This window comes from Podarcis tiliguerta, assembly GCF_965153285.1.
Source record: "Podarcis tiliguerta genome assembly, chromosome: 10".
Taxonomy (NCBI): domain Eukaryota; kingdom Metazoa; phylum Chordata; class Lepidosauria; order Squamata; family Lacertidae; genus Podarcis; species Podarcis tiliguerta.
The window spans coordinates 55243459-55265876 of NC_139543.1; the positions used below are offsets into that span (position 1 = coordinate 55243459).

The window sequence follows — 22418 nt, forward strand, 5'->3', positions numbered from 1 at the left end:
AAAATGTAGGTGACATACCAAGTGTTAAACAACCAGGTATCTGCACCTGCTTGAGCCATGGGTGTTTAAAGATGCAGGTGTGTTGTCTGTACTTTACAGGAAACACCAGCGTGCCATTAATTTTCTGATAACAATTATTTTGTAAGTGTAAAGTAGGGGATATAGGCTGATGGAAGTTGTAGTTCAGTAACATCTGGAGGGCCACAGGTTCCTTGCGAAGCCGCTTGTCCCAAGAAAGGATTATTCTGCATTCCCATCCCTTGTACATACAATGTATTACAAGCAAAGAGTAGTACATTGAAGAGAACTTGCAGAGCAAGTGAGTTGGTTCAAAGCAAACCACATAGGAAGGTGCCTTGTACTTTCTGCATTTGCGCATCCAGCTTGGTACGTCCATTCTGACAAAGAGTGGCTCCCCAGGTTCTCTAGCAAAAGTCGTTCCTCTCGCCTGCTACTGGATCCTTTTAACTGGAGGTGCCAGGGCCTGAACATGGGACCATTTTCAGGAGAAGAATATGCTCTATTACTGTGCTGTGGCCTCTTCCCATGTTCTACATTGGAAGCAGGAGATGAAGGGACAGGTTCTGGCATAGTTGTCTCTTTTTTGGAAGTAGGTATGGGAAGGGTCTATCCACACAGGCCAACTTCTAAGAAAGGAAATGATTTGCTGAAGCATCCGTGTATATAGTTTTTCTTGAAGCAGCACACACACACAAACCATTCCCCTGTTGCATTTTTAAATGTGGAAGTTCCTTGTGAGCCTGCTCCAGCTGGTTTAAAATACGCTCTGGGAAATGGCCCTCAAGGAGTAAAATCCCTGGGTTTGGAAGTCTGAGAGGAAGACTGCTCATTACATAGAAATGTATGCCATAAAGCTAAGACAGCTGAGATGGAGGGGAAATGGCTGAACAGAAGGGCACTTCAACACTCAAAATGATTCCCTCAGCCATTTTCCTTTACATGCCTGTTAGTGCTTTGTTTGCACATGTTTGCATCTAACTTTAGAAAGCCTTCCTCACACACAGACTGGGAGACAACCGATAGGGAGTCCAATGTCATATTATGCTCTTCAGTCATGAGCAGCCAAGATGGCGGCATGGGCAGGCAGTGACAGAAGCAGTGTCATTTCCCGCTCATTATTTCCTCAATTACTGCTGAGCTTCATCATGCTCCTCTCTTCGCTTTTATATCCCTGCCTTTCCCTACGGCAACCTCAGACATGAAAAAAAAATGGGGCCTGTTTGAGCTTACAATGCCCTGTGCTGGTTTTATAGATATGGGAGTCAGAAGTAGAGAGGGAGAGAGAGACTACCAGTAAATGACTTTAGTCCAAGATATTAAAGCTAATGGCTCCCAGAGGGCAAGTGTGCTCCTTAATCAGTGCTTCTGGGGAACTTTTCATTTGTTGAGCCGTCTCCTGCTGATTCACGGGAGGCCCAGGTCTCACTAAGCAATTTGTAGTTTGCCCTTCTCAGGGACTTCAATTCTGAAGGCAAATATTGCAGCTGATTTTTTAAAAGGTGGACCACAGTGGAATTTATGGACAGTAATAACTTGGAACAGGTGGAAAGCCAGAAGAAGGTAGGCATCCTACACCAGATCCTTGTAGAGTTAGCGTTTATCAAAATGACACTAGCTGCATTTAATCGTAACAATAAACTATGGTTTGTCATTACTGAACGTGCTTTGGGCCTGCCAACTCCTTTTTCCACAGTACATCAATATTCCACCAGCATCTGGAGCTGTTAGCTAAGGATAGCATGAGCATCTGAAAGAAACCGCAAACTTTCCCCTCCCAGGTTAAACATTTGCACTTGGCAGTATATGACTTTCAACGTGTTTTCCTTTGCTGTCAGATTTACATGCAATAGGCTGTGATGTATATAAGTTGACCTATTTGCATAGCTGGGCACAATGTTTTCTGTTTCAGTTTCACTCCTTCTAAAGCAGGAAATGGCAGCTGCAGGTGTACTGAGGCTAGGACACAAGAGAGGCCTGTCTGCTTTCTGAAAGCAGCTGCCCAGTGTCTCCCCCGCAGTAATGTCTATAGTAATACAAAACACGTGAAGCACGATGAAGTCACATTCTCAGAATAATTCTGTATTCTTTATTAATAAAATGTTATAGAGAAGAGAGAGGAGGTGGCACAGGGCTGTCATTTTCAACTTCGACCACATATATGTCATAAAGTCTAGCTTTAACCCCAGATACCCAAAGAAACCTGAGAACTGTAGCCTGTGGTGGGTGCTGGGAATTGTAGCTCTGTGGCAGGTGAACTACAGTTCTCAGGATTCTTTGGGAGAAGCCATATAAATTTGCTTTAAATGCGCAATGTGCGATTTGACTAGCTATATGTTTTAACGACACCAACCCAGCTCACTGCGGTCCTCTTCCTCCCAGCATGACGCTGGCACACATATGGAGAACCAGCATGTAAAATTAGACTGCTAAGCATCTCTAGTTTATGTGGAGTTTCAAAAGTAGAGAAAAACGATTCCCCCTGCCTCCTTCCTGGAGTACCAGTCAGAAACTGAGAAGATTGGGTTGCATGATTCACACTGAGAACCACAAAGTTCCTTATACAGATCCTCATCCCCCCCCCCCCCCCCCCAGTATTTTGAGTTTTCCATCAGCCTTGTTTGCTTCACTCAGGTTCCCTGGGAGATTTGTGTTGCCCCGATACAATAGCAAATGGAAAGAAGTGCTGACAAGGGAGGGAAGGGGTTTTTGTAGGGATTGGATGTGATGCCAGCAGGCTACAGAAAACTTTGCCAGCAGGTGCCAAGGCACACAACGTAGCTCCTATCCAGTGGCTGCTCCCACTCCTCTTTGTGCTGTCAGGCTGTGCAATATGATATTGCCCCAGGAGACGCTCGATAGAAGAAAATTTAATTATCTAGCCCTTTCTGAAAAGGAGAAGACAGGCACTTTCGAGTCTGTTAACGGTATTTTTAATCAATTGGTGAGCTGAGAAAGTTGTTAAGAGAACTGCCTTCTCTCTCTTTTTTTTTTTTTTTATAATATATTTATTGAAGTTTTCAAATAAAGCATATATTAGATAAGCACAACTTGTCATTGTCCATTTAACATCTCTCAATTGTTACATGGGACTCCCCCACACCTCCCGCATACACTTACATCATTATTAAATTAATTTCAAACAAATTATCATTTAACTCATCTTAATTAATAATCTTAATTTGGTTTGACATATAATTCAACCTTAAATCTAATTTAATGGTAGACAATTATCTGCACTGGCATCCAATTCAACACTCAGCCAAATTACAATATTTTTGTAAATAAATCTTAAATTCCCTCCAATCTTCTTCCATCCTTTCTTCTCCCTGGTCTCGAATTCTGCCGGTCATCTCGGCTAATTGCATATAGTCCATCAGTTGCATCTGCCATTCTTCCACAGTGGGTAGCTCCTGAGTTTTCCAATTCTTGGCAATTAATATTCTTGCTGCTGTTGTTGCGTACATAAAGAATGTTCTGTCCTTTTTTAACACACTCTGGCCGACAATACCCAGGAGAAAGGCCTCTGGTTTCTTAGTAAAGGTGTATTTAAACACCTTTTTTAATTCATTATATATCTTCTCCCAAAAGGCCTTCACTCTAGGGCAGGTCCACCAGAGGTGAAAAAAAGTTCCTTCATTTTCCTTACATTTCCAACATTTGCTATCAGACGAATGGTATATTTTAGCCAGTTTAACAGGGGTCATGTACCATCTATACATCATTTTCATCACATTTTCCTTCAACGCATTACATGCAGTGAAGTTCAGCCCAGAGGTCCACAACCTTTCCCAATCTTCAAACATAATATTATACCCAATATCCTGCGCCCATTTTATCATTGTTGATTTTACCATTTCGTCATGTGTGTTCCATTTCAGCAGCAAGTTATACATTCTTGAAAGTACCTTAGTCTTAGGTTCTAACAGTTCAGTTTCTAACTTTGACTTTTCCACTTGGAATCCTAGCTTTTTGTCATTTTTAAACACTTCTTTAATCTGAGCATATTGTAACCAGTCTCGCACTTTGTCTCTCATCTTTTCTAAACTCTGCAATTTCCAGTTGTCACCATCCTTTTCTATTATCTCCCAATATTTTGGCCAGTTGGCCTCCATATTGGCTCTTTTCCAAGCCTTAGCCTCCAGGGGTGACAGCCACCTCGGAGTTTTATTCTCCAGTAAGTCTTTATATTTTGTCCAGACATTAAAAACTGATTTTCTGACAATATGGTTCTTGAAGGCCTTATTTATCTTAGCTTTATCATACCATAGATATGCATGCCATCCAAACGCATTATTAAAACCTTCCAAATCCAAGACATCCGTATCTTCAAGAAGTAACCAATCTTTTAACCAGCAGAAAGCTGCAGCTTCATAATACAACCTTAAATCTGGCAGGGCAAAGCCCCCTCTTTCTTTCGCATCTGTTAATATTTTAAATTTGATTCTGGGCTTTTTGCCCTGCCAGACAAATTTAGAAATATCTTTCTGCCACTTCCGAAAGCACTCTGTCTTGTCTACAATCTGCAGTGTCTGAAACAAAAATAACATTTTTGGCAATACATTCATCTTGATGGCAGCTATTCGGCCTAACAAAGAAAGATTTAGTCTTGACCAACTATCCAAGTCTCTCTTAGTCTCTGACCAGCATTTTTCATAATTATCTTTAAATAAACTCAGATTTTTTGCTGTTATGTTTACCCCTAGGTATTTAACTTTTTTAACCACATTTAGTTCTGTCTCTTTCTGAAGCTGTTCCAACTCAGTATCTGTCAAGTTTTTCCCCAAAACTTTAGTTTTTTGCTTGTTTAACTTAAATCCTGCCACTCGACCAAAGTTTTGAATCAGTTGTAGTACTCTTTTCAAACTAGACTCCGGCTCCTGTAATGTCAGAACTAGGTCATCTGCAAAAGCTTTAAGTTTATATTGTTTCGCTCCGACCTGAATCCCTTCCACCAACCGGTCCCCCCTAATCATATTCAGGAGCACTTCCAGAACCGAAATAAACAGTAATGGGGAAATCGGGCAGCCTTGTCGTGTACCTTTTTCAATTTTAAACTCTTCTGTAACCACATTGTTAACTATCAGTTTAGCCTTTTGTTCTGAATATATTGCCTCAATCCCGTTCTCAAACCCCCGTCCCACTCCCATTTCTTTTAAATTCCCCTTCATAAATTTCCAAGATATGTTGTCGAAGGCTTTCTCCGCGTCTATAAAAATTAAAACTGCTTTAGTGTTTATGTTTGTTTGTAAAAGTTCCAATATGTCTATAATGTTCCTCGTGTTAGTAAACATATGTCTGCCCGGGAGAAAGCCTGCCTGGTCTTTATGGATTATCTCACTTAAAACTTTCTTAAATCTTCGTGCCAAAACATCTGCAAATATTTTGTAATCCACATTTAAAAGGGAGATGGGACGGTAGTTCTTGAGTTGTGTCTTTTCAGTTTCTGACTTTGGAATCAATGTGATAAATGCTTCTTTCCACGATTCAGGCGCCTTCTTCCCCTCCATTATTTCATTACTGACCTCCAACAAAGGTTGTATCAAATAATCCTTCAATGTCTTATAGTAGTTAGAGGTCAGTCCATCTGGCCCTGGTGATTTGCCCTGTTTCAGACTCTGGATGGCCTGTTCAATCTCTTGTCGTGTTATTTTGCCATTCAAAATTATTCTATTTTCTTCTGACAGCTTTGCTAATCCATTTCTCTCCAAAAATTGTGTAATCTCTATTTCATCTTGTGGCCCTTGAGTGTATAACTTTTTAAAATACCTCTGGAAGCACTTTCTAATCTCTCCCGGGTTCTGAATGTTCCTTCCTTCAACCTCTAAGTTTGTTACTGTATTTAATCTTTGTCTCCTTTTCAACTGCCAGGCTAGCAGTTTCCCACATTTATTTGCCGATTCAAAAGTTTTTTGTTTCATTATTTTAATCTTCCATTCTATTTCCTGATTTATCAGTTTGGAATATTGTGCCTGATAAAGTTTAATTTCTCTCAGAATCGGTTGGGACTTCGGGTTAGATCTTAACTTCTTCTCCAACTCTTTGATACTTTCCAGAATTTTATCTTTCTTTTCATTTTGCAGTCTTTTCTTTAAAGAATTCTGTTGAATCAAGAACCCTCTCATCACAGCTTTACTTGCATCCCAGATAGTTCTTTTTTCCACCGTAGTGTTCAAATTAATCTCAAAATAGTCCTTTAAAGTTTTTTGGGCCTTCTTTACAATTCTTTGGTCTCTAAACAGGCCATCATTCATCTTCCATCTAAAGGAGCCGGTTGGGATCAATGTCATATCCATTCTCAAGGCGTTATGGTCGGAGCATGTTTTAGGGCAGATTTTCACCTTCCTCACCTTAGGTGCCAGACTTCTAGTTATCCATATTTGGTCGATTCGTGTCCAAGTCAGTTGAGCTTCAGAAAAGAATGTTCCTTCTCTTCCCAAGGGGTTTCTAACTCTCCAGATGTCAACCCAGTCCATATTGTCAGTCATTTCAAAAAAGGTCTTAGGTAGTCTTCCCTCTTTAGTAATGTTCTGGTTCTGTGACTTATCCATATTTGTTGATGCGACCCCGTTCATGTCCCCCATCATGATGACGTTGTTGTAATCCAGATAATCCAGCATGGTCTCGTGCAACTTCTTATAAAAATCCGATTTACCTTCATTTGGAGCATAAATTCCTAATATCAAAATTTTTTCTCCTTGATACTGTACTTCTATTGCGAGGATTCTTCCACTTTCATCTTTAAAAAGAAATTTTGGTGAAAGGCTCTCTTTTGCATAAATCACTACACCTCTCTTTTTAACTGTATCCGATGATATAAATTCTTGACCAAGCCTTTTATTTATTAACACCTTTCTATGGAGCCTAATCACATGTGTTTCTTGTAAGCATATAATGTCCAATTGTTCCTTTTTTAAAATATGAAAAATTTTAGACCTTTTTTCAGGACTGTTACAGCCATTTATGTTCCAGCTCAAAAGCTGCAGAGACATCCTGGATAGGTCTGGTTATTCTTTCTGGGGTGGTACCTTGTTCTCCGGTCCTTGAGGATCCGAGGGGGCGGGCTCCCCTGGAAGTTCTGGCGCTGGCAATCCAAGTCCTTTGTGGAGGTCTTCTCCGTGTGCTCCCAAAAACTTGTCTCTATCTTCCACTGTTTTGATTTTGATCTTTCTCCCTCTGTAGGTAAAGGATAATCCTTGTGGAAACTCCCACCTGAAGATAATTGCGTTGCTTCTCAACAGTCTTGCCAATTCCGTGTAGTTAGATCTAAGGTCCAGCAACTGCTTAGGAATGTCCTTGTAGATTTCAATTTTCTTGCCCAAAATGCCTAGTGACTTTTCGTAGTGCAGGCCCAAAATCTTGTCCCTTTCCTCCTTTGATCTCAGTGTTATCAAACAATCTCTGGGCTTCTCTGTCCTTCTGACTCTGCCAAGCCTGAAAGCAGATACGATTTTAAAGTCTTTTTCCTCTAACTTCCAAAACTTGGCAAATTCCTTAGTTAGAAATTCAATAAAATTATCTTCTTCCACCTCTGGTATTGACCGTATCCTCAAGTTGGTCTCCCTGTTTCGCAGTTCTGTCATCGAAAAGTAAGTCTGATGTTCTCCAACTTGTTTGCTGAGTGGTCTTACTTCTTTCTCAAGTTCTTCCAGTCTTTGACTAGTATCTTCAGCCAGTTTACGATTTTCACCTACAGCCTCCTTTAATTCTCCAATAGACTGGGCATTCTGTGCAACTTGTCCAGTCAGCTTATTCAAGCTTTCTGTGTTCTGTTCAATTTTAGCTGTATGCAAATCAGCCTTCTTGTCCAGAGCCTCCAGTTTCTCCAAAATTTTCTCCAAGACAGAGCTACTTGTCCCTGAAGCCATATCTCCCAGGTGCAGCTCCTCTGTCTCACCCTCCCCTGCCTGTATTAGGGAGGCCGCCTCTATGTCTGGAGGCAAAGTGGAAGGCAAGGCCGGCACAGAAGATCTACGCTGTGAGGCTGCAGATAAAGTTAGAGTTGTTTGTTTGGTCCTTCCTCTTCTCCTTGCGCCACTCATTCCAAAGTTATCTGTAATCCAAGGTCAATCCAAGTTGTTCCCATGAGAAAGCAGAGTCCCAGATACAATAGTCAAACAGAGGCCGGGAAAGGGAAAGTAAAACAAAGTCACTGCTGTAAATCCAAAATCCTCTAGAGGGAGCTTAATACGTCTTCAGGGAAAAGATCAAATCCAATACGTCTTCAGGGAAAAGATCAAATCCAAGTTAAACTTATAAATTTAAATCCATGTCCATCGCCTCCACAATGTATTATTTTTAGCAGAGTAAAACTTAAAGCAAAACAGTGTTTCTTACAGTGCCTTGACTGCAACAGTTTCAAAGTATCCAGTTCCAACTCAGAATGTTTCAAAACCTGAATTCAATGTATCCAAAGTTGCAAACTGGTGTTCATCCAGGCAGCTCCAGCACCAGAGATTCTTATTTATTTTGTAATCCACTGGTGCCACAGAAGAGGGATATCAATGCACCCCCAATATGACCAGCAAAAGTCAATAGCTCAAAGTCTTTCACTCAGAAAACTGCTTTAACAGGGTGCCAGCATTTAGTTAACGCATAACTTTTTGTCTCCACTCCTCCTGCTCTTTGCTTAAAGTTCAGTATAGCGGGAGATGGGCTTCCTGCTTATCCTCACTCCGTTTTCAGCCAGATTTCAACTTTTTTTAAAAAAGTTTTAAAAGTTTCAGAAAGTTCTCAAAAAGTTTCAGAAAGTTGACAAAAGTTTCAGAAAGTTTTCAATGTCCAAATTTACTCACGGGTTGTAGTTTCCAAAGTTCAGAAAAGTTGCAGGAAGAAAGGACAGCGCTGACCGGCCACAGCAACGCGGCTTCACTTCGCTGTTTGCGCAACGACCCACAGCGCCGCTACCCCCTCCGCGATCCGGAGCCCCTTACGGGGTCCCTTCAGCGTTTTGGGGGCTGCTTCTGGCGCCCGCCGGGTCCCGAGACCACAGGCTTCTGCCACCTGTGGTTTTCCTGAATGGGTCTCCGCTTCGCCGTAGCGGACGACCCGTTTACAGCGGAGCTCCCTTCTCCTTACTCGGAGAAGGCAGCCATTACCGGTCGCGCCGCCTCCGGAAGTCTGAGAACTGCCTTCTCTCTCCCCCATTCAAATTCCTATGACTTACAGGTCCCGGGGGAAGAAGGAAGAAGCTGTTCTCCTACTGAGAGATTCCATTCAGTATGGACCAGATTTTGCAGATGCTTACTCCAGCCTCGCTTCACTGTTGGCTGAACAGGTAACCAGTTCCATTCCAGTTCACCACCTATGCTTTGTACTGTATACTAATGCTAATTTTCAGCTCTGTTGGACACATGCCTGTGATAAGAGATGTCTACTTTCCACGCAGGAAAAAACCATGAAATTGTTAAAAATGAAGGCAATTCTATACTAACCTAGCCCTAGTTGTGTGTCGGTTTCTGTACCTGAATTATACCACCTGTAGAAATGATGCATTTTATATTGTGGTGGTCCCCCGCCGTATTCTATTTTTTTTTCCTATTCTGTTGCTCAGGAGAGGCATGGAGCTGTGAAGGCAACAGCTGCTAAACTTGCATAATCGCCCACCAAAAGTCTCATGCACGCCAAGGGATGTTAGGCACATTCATGTGTTCCTTGCTGCACGTACAACATGGGAAGCTGTCGTTTGTGGCTCATGTATCTCAGTACTATTTACACAGACTTGCAATATCAGGCAAGAGAATATTTCCCAGCCCTAGTTAGATAATACCTGGGACTGAATGTGGATGCAAAGGGTTATAGGGTTAGTGTTAGGGCTGGCAAACAGCGTACAACTTTTGAAGATATACCTATTGCCTGTCCCAATGAGGCAGGTGCCCCATTTTGCAAATATGCAAAACATGTCAGAAGCATCTCTGAAATGTTTTCATTTATTTGTGTTTACCTATGGAAAATGAATGATTATGTCAATAAAAGCACTGTCGTAGGCAGGAATCCTTTCTCTCATTCACTGTAGGTATACTGTTACATCTACGTAGGCATATGGAAAATAGTGCAAGGATAAGGAAACCAGGGCTTTGCCTTTGGGATTCTGATGCTGGGTTGCTTTATCATCGCATGCAGAGTTGGGAGCCAGTGCCACATACTGATTTTTCCTCTTTGCAGGTGGGGCATGTGTAAGGCTGTCTTCATTTTGAACCACCTCCAGAGAATAAACGAAATTAATTGCTCTCAGTGACAACAGACTTAAAGAGTATGGATTTTCAATACTGTGGAGCACCGGTCATAAGGCCATTAGAGCAATAACTAATATTGAGTCAAAGAGGTTGCGAGTCAAAAACAGTTGTCCCCTAGCAGCAGTAAACTTCTTGTCTGCAACAGCGATAGAAAAGGTAATAGGAGAGGCTCATTCTCGATCTGCCTGTTCCCTCAAGGCATTATCTCATCTGAGGAGGTAATAACATGAAGCGTCAGTAAAGAATAGTTTGGTGAACTGTTAGAATCATATGTTTGGGTCACTTGTGAACCACCCTGTGATCCTTGGATGAAAGGCGATATAGAAATTTAATCAATAAATAAAATATACGGGTCTTCACTGACTCATCAACTTTTAATTTAAAAAATGGTCCAGGGCAATAGATGTGCTGCAAGTGGATAGCTCAGTCGGTAGAGCACGAGACTATTAATCTCAGGGTTTTTTGGGTTGAACTGGATGACTCTCATGGTTGGGGTTGCCATTGCCCCCAGAACCATTGAAAGGTCCTTCCCCACAACTTTGTGGCATGTGAACATGGTGTCCACATTGTGGGAGGAGCAGCATTGGCTCAGTTGTAAATAGATGAGGAAAGTATCTTCTCTCAGTAGCTACAAGGGAGCCCCAATGTCTTATTAGATCCCTACCCACTGGGATGGGAGTCACTGATGCACTTCTTCTCCTTCCACCATGGTAACATTCCCCAACGTGGTGCCCTCCAGATATTTTTTTTACACTTCAGCTCCCACCATCCCTGACCATTGGCCATGCTGGCTGGGGCTGATGGGAGTTGTAGTCCAGGAGGGAACCAGGTTTGGGGAGGCTGCACTCTAGCAACATGTGCAGCTCTGACTCCTCCCTGTTGCCAGTGCCATCCCTTGGTAGACTGAGTTAGTTTTGGGAGTGCACAGGAGCTGCAGCAAAGGCTCCTTCTGCATGGTGTGGGGCTTCGCAAGTTACCTGGGGACGCACAAAGCAGCAGTGCTACTAGCGCTCCCACGCTGCCAGACTAACAGGAGGATCAGGTCAAGCGGTAGAAGTCACACTCTCTGCAGCTACTATGAAGTAAGCAGACTGATTAATTGTGGGTTCTGGATTTATTTTTATTATAATCTGGGAAAGGGAGGAGGAGGGAGTTTTCTGATTGATTCAGTTGATCCTGTACAGCACGTTTCCCCTTGCAATGTAAGAATCTAAAATGAGCCTTGACGTTCCTTTGCTCCAGTAGTTGTAAAAAGGGGCACTTAAGATTAATGTTCCATGCTCAAGGGAGTTGGGCTGTAAGTCAGCGTAATTACCCTGTCCTCCCCTCGAAAGGTGATTTTCAAATGAGAGCAGACTTGCAAAGGGAGGACGATTACACAAGCCAGTGTTGTAGTGAGCCCCAAACTTAACTCCGAGCACTTCGCTGCTTTTGAAGATTCTGTACCTTTAAGAAAAGCTGCTTCTCCTGTGATGCTTGTGGAATTCAAAGCGCTATAGGGATAGCTCAGAGATAGCATAGAATCATAGAGTTGGAAGAGCCTCTGTGGATCATTTAGTCCAATCCCCTGCAATGCAGGAATATGCAGCTCTCCCTTACGGGGATCAAACCTGCAACCTTGGCGTTATCAGCACCAAACTTTAGCCAACTGAGCTATCCAGCATGAGTCTCTTAATCTCAGGGTTGTGGGTTCAAGCTCTGCGTTGGGCGAAAGACCCTTGCATTGGACCAAATGATTATCGTCCTCTCCAACTCTCCAATTCTGTTTTTCTTCTGGGTCCCCCAACCCCCCGAAACTTGTTCCCATTGGAATGCTTAAGACATCGAAGTTCAGAAGGTGGCTTGATTTGGTTGTATACTGGCATTGGGCAGCTGACCTTGTGTCTCTGGTTGATCTAGAACAGGGGTACGCAACCTAAGGCCCGTGGGCCGGATGCGGCCCAATCGCCTTCTCAATCCAGCCCACAGACGATCCAGGAATCAGCATGTTTTTACATGAGTAGAATGTGTGCTTTTATTTAAAATGTATCTCTGGGTTATTTGTGGGACCTGCTTGTTGTTTTTACATGAGTAGAATGTGTGCTTTTATTTAAAATGCATCTCTGGGTTCTTTGTGGGGCATAGGAATCCGTTCATTTTCCCCCTCCAAAATATAGTCCAGCCCACCACATGGTCTGAGGGACGGTGGACCAGCCCATGGCTGAAAAAGGTTGCTGACCCCTGATCTAGAATCAAATGAGGTTTTGCTTTGCTTTTTAATGAAGCCAGAATGGATGCCTTGGGCAGGAATCCTCCTTCAGAAGCATATTGTATTATTGAGGATTGAAAACTACAAGATTATTGTAATGGTTCTAGGGGTTGCTCGTGCGTAAGTTGCCATTACTCCTGGCTAGGTTGCCTGGTTGAACCGTTTCTGTCTGGACAGCCTCAAGTTCCGTGGCTGCCTCAGTCGCTGGCAGAATCCATCAGTGGGCGTTTCTTAAACCTCTTCCAGCATAAAAGCTGTTTGACGCCCAGTCTCCTCCCCCTTTGCCTGCGCGGAAGTTTTCTGCGCAAGGTGGGTGTGGGCAATGGAGTACTCATGCCCTCTCCGCTGGTCTCCTGCGAAGAGTCCTGGAGCCACCTCTCCGATTCCTCCATCTGCCCCCCTTCTCCACTGGTGTTACGCTGATTTCCTTCCCCAGCGGATGGGCTACCCCTCCTCCTACTAGGACCCTCTCCACCATCGTCCTGGAGCCTCCTCTCCGCCTCCCGCTCCGATGGCAGTTCCCTGACAATTATGATTCAGGGGAACTTAAGCGTTCCTGGCGGAGACTTGGGGGGCTTCAATATTTGCAGTCCGTGCAGATTTCTTCCCCCAGAAAACACCTTCTGGAGTCAAAGGAGCATTAGACGCTGCCTTCCAGCTGTTATCCATCTAGCCCAGTATTATCTACTGCTGCCAGAGTCCCAACTAGAGGACTCTTCCACAACTTGATAGCTGGTCCTTTAACTGGAGATGCCAGGGATTGAACCTGGGACCTTCTGCTTGCAAAGCAGGGGCTCAGAGCTGTGGCATCTCAAGCTTCTCTGGTGCAACCGTGGCAAAGCAAAGATGGAAGGCTCATGTAGTGCATTTTAAAGGGCCACAAGAGCTGTGAGGTGTGGGTGCTTTAAAAATCCCTGAGGGGGAGGAACGTGAGTAACAAAAAGCCTGCAGGAAACAGCTGCAAGAGGCCAATGCAGCTTCTCATCTGGAAATTAGGAAACATGTTGTAGCCAACATCAGTACCTGGGGTCTAAACCAGGAACGTTTTGATCTATGTCTGGGTTCTTCTCTGATGAGCAACTTAGAAAACTATATTGGGAAGACTTGCCTTTTCGTCCAGGCTTTCCCTGGCCTGTAAGATTGGACCCTGTTTGACATGTCGGCAATGCCTCTATATGCTTTTGTGTTTTTTCTATTAATAATAATAATAATAATAATAATAATAATAATAATAATAATAACTTATTATTTGTACCCCGCCCATCTGGCTGGGTTTCCCCAGCCACTCTGGGCGGCTTCCATAGAAACCAAAAATACACTAAAATATCACAGATTAAAAACTTCCCTGAACAGGGCTGCCTATTGCTGTTTTAGTTGCATTTTTGTTTTAATTCTATATTGTTTAAACTGTACACTGCTTAGAAGTTTTTGAAATACTAAGCTGCATGTAAATGCTTCTAAATAAAATAGTAAAATAATATAAATATATTTGCTTGGGATGTGTGAACCCACCCAGTTCCATTCTGCCGAGTTTTCATGGATTGTGAAATGAAATAATTATTTTCTGCCAAAACTCCAGAGTGGTTCACTTACACCAACAGCCAATTTTCCTTGTGTCCTGAAGACTTTTGTGCCTTTTTAGGACCTAGCAGCTCCCAAAGCTTTTGTCCCTCCTGAAGATTAACAGAAGGAGAATAAATGCTGTAAAATCCTTAAATGTACAGATATGCTCAGTTTGCATAATTCAGATTCAAAAATCTGAGCACAATTAAATACAAAGGATTTTAGCACATCATATGCCCCCATCTAGAATATATGCAGCTTAGCTGTGAAAATCTCTCCTGTGGCCTCAGATTATTCTCAAGCTCACCATGTGTGATGATGATATCTCACACAGCACCTGCCTGCCTACTTCTTGACCCCGTTGAGTGCAGACCCTTTCATGGATATGATTCAGCGTTATGCCTCACAGCGCACTGTTCTTTGAAGTGCAGGCGCAGCTGCCGTGCAAGCAGAAAGCGTTTCCCTCTGTTCTTGAGCCTATCTGGGGCAGCGGCAGCATCATGCTCACCTTCAAGCATATCACAGGAGCTTCTGTTCTCATGGGAACATTATGTTTCCATCAGTGCTATTAATGTACTTCAGTCTCTTATATGGCAACCCTGCTCTTTCTCCAAGGAGCTCAGAACGGCTTGCATAACATTCTCAAGCAGTCTCCTATGCATTCAGAAGGAAATATCCCGAACCCTTCCCCAATAAGCCCATAAGTATTTCCAGGAAAGAAATGTACAAGTAGCCATGAGTAGCGAGGCTGATAGCCCTCTGGGTAACCACGTTTGCTAACTCTTTTTGTGTTAAGGACCAATTAAAAGAAGCAGAGGAAGTATACCGGGCTGGAATAGAGAACTGTCCTGAGAGCTCCGATCTGCACAATAACTATGGGGTTTTCTTAGTAGACACAGGTAAGTACACACTGCACTGGGGTTATTAGATATATTCTGGACAATTAGTTTAATCTGTGCAATTCAAAATGCCCAAAAGCGAATGTGCCCATTCTTGTTGCCATCTGTGAAAATGAACCAAAATGTCTCAATTTGTCTTTAGTTAACTTTCGTATGTGTCGAAAAGTCCTTCCCATTTTGGGCAGTTTTGATACCTGCTGCAACCATACCCGAATTACTTCGAAATTGTTCAGCATCCTTTTGGTCCCCCGTCAGCTGCTGCTCCTTTTCTGCATTTACCTTCTTTTCCCTCTTGCCCTCATCTGCCCTCACCTCCCGCTGATTAACTGCAGTGACCAGTCCGGTTTTGTCTATGATGTTGCAGTGTTACATGTGACTTGGTGATGTCATGGACATTTGTAAATGAAACCACAACCAGAGAGATTAAATGTCAGGGAGGGTAAATGAGGCCAAGCATAATGAAAGGAGAAGAATTGTAACAGTGCAATCCTACACCCCCCCCCTCCAACCTTTACAATGGTGTGTGTGTGTTAGCATAGTCTCTCCCACCTGCAGAAAGATGCATAGCTGGTTATCAGGGCAGGTGTGCTGTGAGCACTAGACATTAAGGTCCTTAAAACCCTAGGTAACTGACAGTGTAAACCTGTGCATGTCTTTTAGAACAAAGCACCATTGAGTTCAAGAGGGCTTACTCCCAGCCAAGCAATCACATGCACACTTTCCCGGGAGTAAGTTCCACTGAACTCAGTGGGGGCATATTTCTGATCGGCGTGTATAGGATCGCACTGCAAATGAATAAATTCATGAGTCAGCATCCACATCGAGTGGTCATTGGAAGTGTGCTTGGAAGGGTTTGCAATTAGCAGTGATGTCCAGCTGGCAACCTTCCTGGTACATGCTTGTCTTTTCAAGCCAGCAGAGTGTTGCCCTGCTTTCTGTCTAGGCCACCAAAGGGTTGGTGATGGTGATGCACTATGACCACTTTGAAACCATGTATGCTTCAGCCACTTCCCAGGCTTTCCTGCTGCAGCTCAGTGGTGGCTCAGAATTCCTCATCAGCTCCTAGAGGAAGAGTGCAGCTGCTACAGAAGAAAACCTGGCTTTGCAGTGGACTTGTTTTGTGCAAACACAAATGCTGTGACTTGGAAAAGGAGGCACATATGTTTTCTCAGCAAAGGACTCGTGGCAGAATGCGGAGTCTTTCAGATCCAGCTTCTGTAGCTTCGGTTCCCTTCCTTGGCACACACATAATAGAAGTAGTCACTGCAAATGGCACGTCATACATTGACTTGAATTTGAATAGTGGACCAAGAAAGTAAACCACTCCTTTTGGCTCTCAGGTTGCCCCTTCCAAAACAGACTTCAGACAGTTGGCTGAGCTGTTGACAGGGAAGGTTACATAACTATCTGGGCTTCCAACTGCTGCAGCAAGCATTTCTCAGAGATAAAATAAGGGAGAAGGTGCACATTAACACTTCTGAAAGCCACAGCAGAAAAAATAACTTTTGGTGATCCTGCTGCCTTTGTATTGTGGTGACAGGCACCATGTGGTAGAAGAACTATCAAATCTTGAGTCCAGCCAGTTTTCCACCAACCAGAGAGTATGCTAGTGATGGGGTAGCCAGAGGGAAAAGAAATACGCCATATTTAATGCTGCTGTACTTCCCCACCCTCAGACCTATTCCTAGGTGGGCTTTGGGGGTAGGATTTATAGGAGTGGGAGAACCTTAGATCCAGCAGATCCAAAACCTCCCCAGATTCATCCTGGCACACATGCACTTTGGAATAATACCGCCTTCTCTTTCTTCCACCCTTATTGTGTTAAAATAAAATTTAAAAATTCAGCCAGTCTGAAACCTAACCCCCGCCTTTCTTTTACTGCAATGAAATGAGCTGTCTTCTATTTTTTGCTAGACAGAAATGTAGGGTAGATGTTTTCTATATATGTATTTTTAATATCCCTACTTTGTTGGGGTTCATTCCATTCGCCTTCTCTTAAGCAGCTTATTGTAGCCTCAGAATAGCCCCTGGACACCAAGCAGTGCCCGAGTTGCTTTTCTGTGCTGGGAGAATCTCTTCCTCTTTGCCTTGATCTGCATTCTGCACGAGAGGGCAGGCACCTGCTCCTGCGGGCTGCAAGTCTGTTCTCTTCTGCAAAGGTCTTGGATGAGGTCAGGGTAGAGAATCTCAGCGCTTTAAATTTAGAAAAATAAAAAGTAGTTTTCTGAGAAGCCCGTTGCATGCACAGCCTTGCCTCAAGAAGCCTGGATAGGTGATAAAAGGGGCCATTTTTATTCCTTTCACGGACTGTGATTATTAGCATCGTCTCCAAAGTCAGAGGCATAAGAAACACACGGACGGTTTGAGGAATATGTCTCTCACTCAATTTTGCCCTCATACTGTCATATATCTCCTTGCTCCCAGGCTCCCCAAAGATGCTTTTGACAGCACATGGGGAAAGCACAGCAATTAAAAGTGCTGGGGATTGTGACAAATCTTTCTGTTGCCATCTGAGCTTTCCTGCCAGCGGAGGTGACTGAGAGGCCTGTCACTCTCAACCCCGACTCTTCCAAAACCTCAAGTTAAGGCATTGGGATAAAATGCTTACAATAATATGAAGCTTTAACTAGCTTAACTGTGGCTCAGCCAGGAACATTTTAATTTGCTTTTCAGAAGCTGCTCAGGTTTAACTTGCTCCTTGAACTCCAAACACTTGGTAATTCTTTTGTACATTCCTCTTGTTACATGGATTCAGTATTCAGATGGATTGTATAAGAGATACTCTTGATGAGTCCACAATTAACTTTGCTCTGCATTTCTAGGCATTTCCCGGTCAGTGTCCTAGTGCTTTTGTTTGTTTTGGTTTGCCCCTTAGCTTTCCCCCAGGTAAGTCCACTCTTTAATGCAGAATCGGAACAAACAGCCTAACCCTACCTTGCAGGGTTGTTGTTGTGATTAAATGAGGATGGGGGGATAACCATGTACTCCACTTTGAGCTCCTTTGAGATAAAGGTGGAATATAAGCACAACGAATAAATAAAAATAAAATAAGTAAAGTCAAAGTGGCTTGCAAAGACAGTGGTTTTCTACCAGTGTGCTGTGGCACCCTTGGGTGCCTTGAATGATAGTCAGGGGTGCCGTGGGCAACACTGGCCTCTGTCCCTCTTTCCTTCCCTCCCTCTTCTGATTCCCTCTCGCGGCTCTGCCTCCCAAAGGCTTGCACAACTGATTGTTGCAGCAGCCCTGGCTACAAGCTTCCCAGGCGAATGGTGCCTCTGGCGCTGGCCAGGAGGTGCTTCCCTGGCCCCTGTGGGGCAATGTGAAGAAGCACCTCTTTTGGGGGAGGGGGCAGCTCAGAGACCAGGGGCGGCGGCTTCCCAGAGAAGTCCCAAGGAGAGGGGATAAGAGAGGAGGCTGAGGGAGCACACCACAAGGGAGAGTGCTTGGAAAGGGGTGAGGGGCTGCTGGCTCTGCAGGCAAAGGGTGACATAATCGGGCTCCTCAGCCCCACAGGGGTGCCACAGAAAGAATGTAGTTGGTCAAGGGAGCTGTGGACTCAAAAAGCATGAAAATTTCTGGGCTAAGACATTTAGAGGTTTATAATCAAAACCAGAATCACAGTTCATATCCTGAAAGCTACAGAACACCAACACAGGTACAATAGCCACAGACGGCATTTCTTCCTAGCACTCTTGCCAAGGGGCAAGACACTTTGTTCTGTAACCATTGCAGCTTCCGAGTGCTACCCCTACTCAGAGTCGACCCATTGATGTTAATGAACATGACTAGCTTAAGATAATTAATTTCAGTAGGTCTGCTCTGTACAGGACTAGCATTGAAGGTAAGCACAAAGGGGAGCCCAAGGTAGAGTTAATTACAGTCATCTAGATTGGCCTGGATAGTTCCCTTAATTAGAGTGTAGTGCTGATAACGCCAAGGTTGAGATTTCATACCCATATGGGACAGCTGCATATTCTTGTGTAGCAGAGTGTTGGACTAGATCAGTGTTTCCCAAACACGAGTCTTCAGCTGTTCTTGGATTACAACTCCCATCATCCCTAGCTAGCAGAACCAGCAGTCAGGTATGATGGGAGTTGTGGTCCAACAACAGCTGGAGACTCAAGTTTGGGAAACACTGGATTAGATGATCCTTCGGGGTCCCTTCCAACTTTATAATTCTGTGATTCTATTGCTGTGAGAGATGTGAGTTTGCAGTGAATAAAACACCTGAAGGGTCTTGAATCACTGTAAATATGCTTTGGCCTTGAGGGCATGACTGAAAGTTTCAAATAAAGTGAAATTAACAAGAGGGCCCCCCCCTTTTATTTTACAATTCTTAAACATTGGTTATTTTTAACCTTGACGTATTTATTTGCATTTCACATGCAGATTATGTATGCATACTGCTGTGGAAGATGTTTCCATGTGACAGGCAGTGGATTCATGTACAAAATTTATCTTAAATAGCTGTTTGCTTCCCAAGGCTAGCAATCTGTCACTTTTCTGCAGGATGAAATTAACATCAACACATCGGTTGTGGGTTGTTGGCTTTTTTTTAAGCATAAGACACTGATGAATGATACTACTTAATCAGTTTACACACAGCTTGAGCGCTCTCTTGCTCTCTTCTTCTCTGCTGTAATGGATTTCTCCAAAATTTCATCTGTCACGTCTGTCCATGAAAAATACAGTCAAGCAGCTCCATCCTGTGGCGATGCATAAATACAGTCTTAGGTTTTGCCACGAAAGGACACTTTAAACCAAAGCAATCTATTTATTGATAGAAGGAATAAAATACCTGTAACTGTGCTGTTTTGTTTTTCCTATTTAATGTTAGTGTATTTTAAAAAAATGTTAGTGTCTTTTTTAAAAAAAGCTTTTCTTGCAAGCTGCTTTTAAGCATCATTAGAGCAGTATGTTATGGTTTTATTTACATCATAAATAAAGACCACCTCTTTCAAGTGCAGATGGTTACCTTGAGCAAGTAATCTCCACACCCACTAACTTCCATGAACAATGCATCCCCCCCCCCCACATCAGCCCTATGGGGTCAGTTAGGCTGGCCTGTGTGGTATAGTGATTAGGGATCCTGCACTTAAGTGTCAGGATCAAATCCCCACTCTTCTATGACAGCTCTTCTCTTTTCATGGAGGAGAGGGCTATCAGTGGCTACTAGCCATGAAGGCTATGGCCTACCTCCACGGTTGGAGGCAGCAATGCTTCTGAACACCAGTTGCTGGAAGCCACAGGAGGGGAGAGGGCTCTTGTGCTCATGTTCTGTTGGCTGGTTTCCCATAGGCATCTGGTTGGCCACTTGAGAACGGGATGCTGGACTATTGGCCTTCTCCAGCAGGCTTTTCTGAAGGTTCTTAAGTTGAACTGGGTAACCTTGGACTAATCAGCATCTCTCCGCCTAACGTCTCTCACATAGTTTTTGTGAGGATAAATATGTTTGTGTGTATTTGGAGAATCTTTGTATATGAGTACTCTTTGGGTTTGGTCAGTCAACCAGCTACAAATCCACCTAACAGTTACCTCGTTCAACCCACATTTTACCAGCTTCCTCATGGGGGACTTTGTCAAATGCCTTACTGAAATCAAGATACACTATGTCCACAGCATTTCCCTGATCCACCAAGTTTGTAATTCCATCAAAAAAAGAAATCAGATTGGTCTGGCGTGATTTATTTTTGAGAAACCCATGCTGGATCTTAGTAATCACAGCATCCTTTTCTAAATGCTCACAGAGCAACTGTTGAATTATCTGTTCTAGGACCTTCCCTAGTATTGATGTCTGGGTCTTCCTTTTTCATCTTTTTGAAGATGGAGACAACATTTGCCCACCTCCAGTCTGTAGCGACCTTACCTGTTCTCCAAGAATTCTCAAAGATAATAAAGGCTGTGAGATTACACCCGGAAGCTCCTTTAGTACCTTGGGTGCAGCTCATCAGGCCCTGGAGATTTGAATTCATTTAAAGTAGCTAGATGTTCCCTTACTACCTCTTTTCCTATCTTGGGCTTCAGCTCCCTCCTTACATCATTCTGTTATCACCAGGCTGGGCATCACTTTCCTTTTGGGTGAAGACAGAGGCGAAGTAGGTGTTGAGGAGTTCCGCCTTTTCTCTGTCACCCAAGAGCATTTCTCCATGTTCTCCACGCAGCTCTTCAGCTCCCTGCCCAGTGTCTCATAGTCCCTTGCTATGTGTTGAAGGCTATGTGTGGCATCCTGGTTGCCTTGGAGGAAAGGTGGGTTTAAAACATTCTACAAATGATGCAAGAGATGCAGGTGACCTAGGGTTGAAGAACACAGTTATGTGTGGTTGGTTTTCATATGCATTCCCAAATATATGAGCACGAACAGAATCCATAATAGCTTTGCAAGATATGTAAAGAGAAGCCGTAACCAAACCCACTTTATTTCCTAGGATCTCCAGAGACTGCAGTTTCCCACTACCAGAAGGCCATTCAGCTTAGCCCCAATCATCATGTGGCCATGGTGAACCTCGGCAGGCTGTACCGCTCCTTGGGGCAGAACAAAGATGCTGAAACTTGGTACAAACGGTAAGGCAAGGCAGAATGGGGGAGTGCCACTTTATAGTGTCAAATTCCTTTCTTGGGGTTCAAGGCGTCTAATTGTAAGAAATCCCAGATATGTACAAAGGAAAATGTAAATGCCAGTTTTCTGAACAAATGATGTAAGCGATAACTTCGTAATGCACTTGGCTCATGCCATTTATTGCAACTGTAGTAATTTGGGTTACTTCCTGAAATGCAGAATAATGTAGTTGTTGCCATGGAAGTAAAGCCACAAGGAAGGCATCAATAGGTGAGGGGAGTAGAGATTATGATGACAGAAGGAGGGGCAGGGGGAAGACTGGATGAAATATCCTCCCTGCCCCCGATGGCAGAAAGCCTTGTTGTGAACCTTAGGAAGGGCTGTAGCTCAGTAGGAGAACATCTGCCTTGCATGCAGAAGGTCTCAAGCTCAATCCCAATGGTATAGACAATACTGAGCTAGGAGAACCAATTGTCTGACTCTGTATAAGGCAGCATCCTATATAACTGCTCGTGTATTTGTTTTGGAGCCTAACAGCAGGCACATTTCAATCCATGCTATTTGCTTCCTTGTTTCCACCGCTCCCCTCCTTTTGGTTGCCAACATTTAGGGCACTGAAAGTAGCACGGAAGGCTGAAATATTGTCTCCTCTTGGAGCTCTGTATTATAACACAGGGAGATATGAAGACGCCTTAAAGGTGTACAGGGAAGCTGCAGCACTTCAACCATCCAACAAGGAGACTCGGCTGGCTCTGGTGAGTGTGTGTGTGTGTGGCAGAGGAGGGGGAGTTATATCATACTGACCACTGGAACCATAGCAAGGGCAACTGTCCTTCCATGTCAAAGGAACGGTTCCTCTACTCCTGACTCTGTGAAGGTCAGTGGATTTCAGCTTTGCA

General features: G+C 43.6%; 1 protein-coding gene across 1 annotated transcript in view; it reads left to right on the forward strand.

Moving 5' to 3' along the window:
- Positions 1 to 22418, forward strand: part of TMTC1 (transmembrane O-mannosyltransferase targeting cadherins 1) — a 156794-nt gene that overhangs the window by 119482 nt on the left and 14894 nt on the right. Inside the window, exons 13-16 of the mRNA XM_083401442.1 lie at positions 9187 to 9295; positions 14861 to 14963; positions 21389 to 21524; positions 22130 to 22274. Of these exons, the coding sequence (XP_083257568.1) occupies positions 9187 to 9295; positions 14861 to 14963; positions 21389 to 21524; positions 22130 to 22274 (493 nt within the window). The remainder of the gene's footprint in view (positions 1 to 9186; positions 9296 to 14860; positions 14964 to 21388; positions 21525 to 22129; positions 22275 to 22418) is intronic.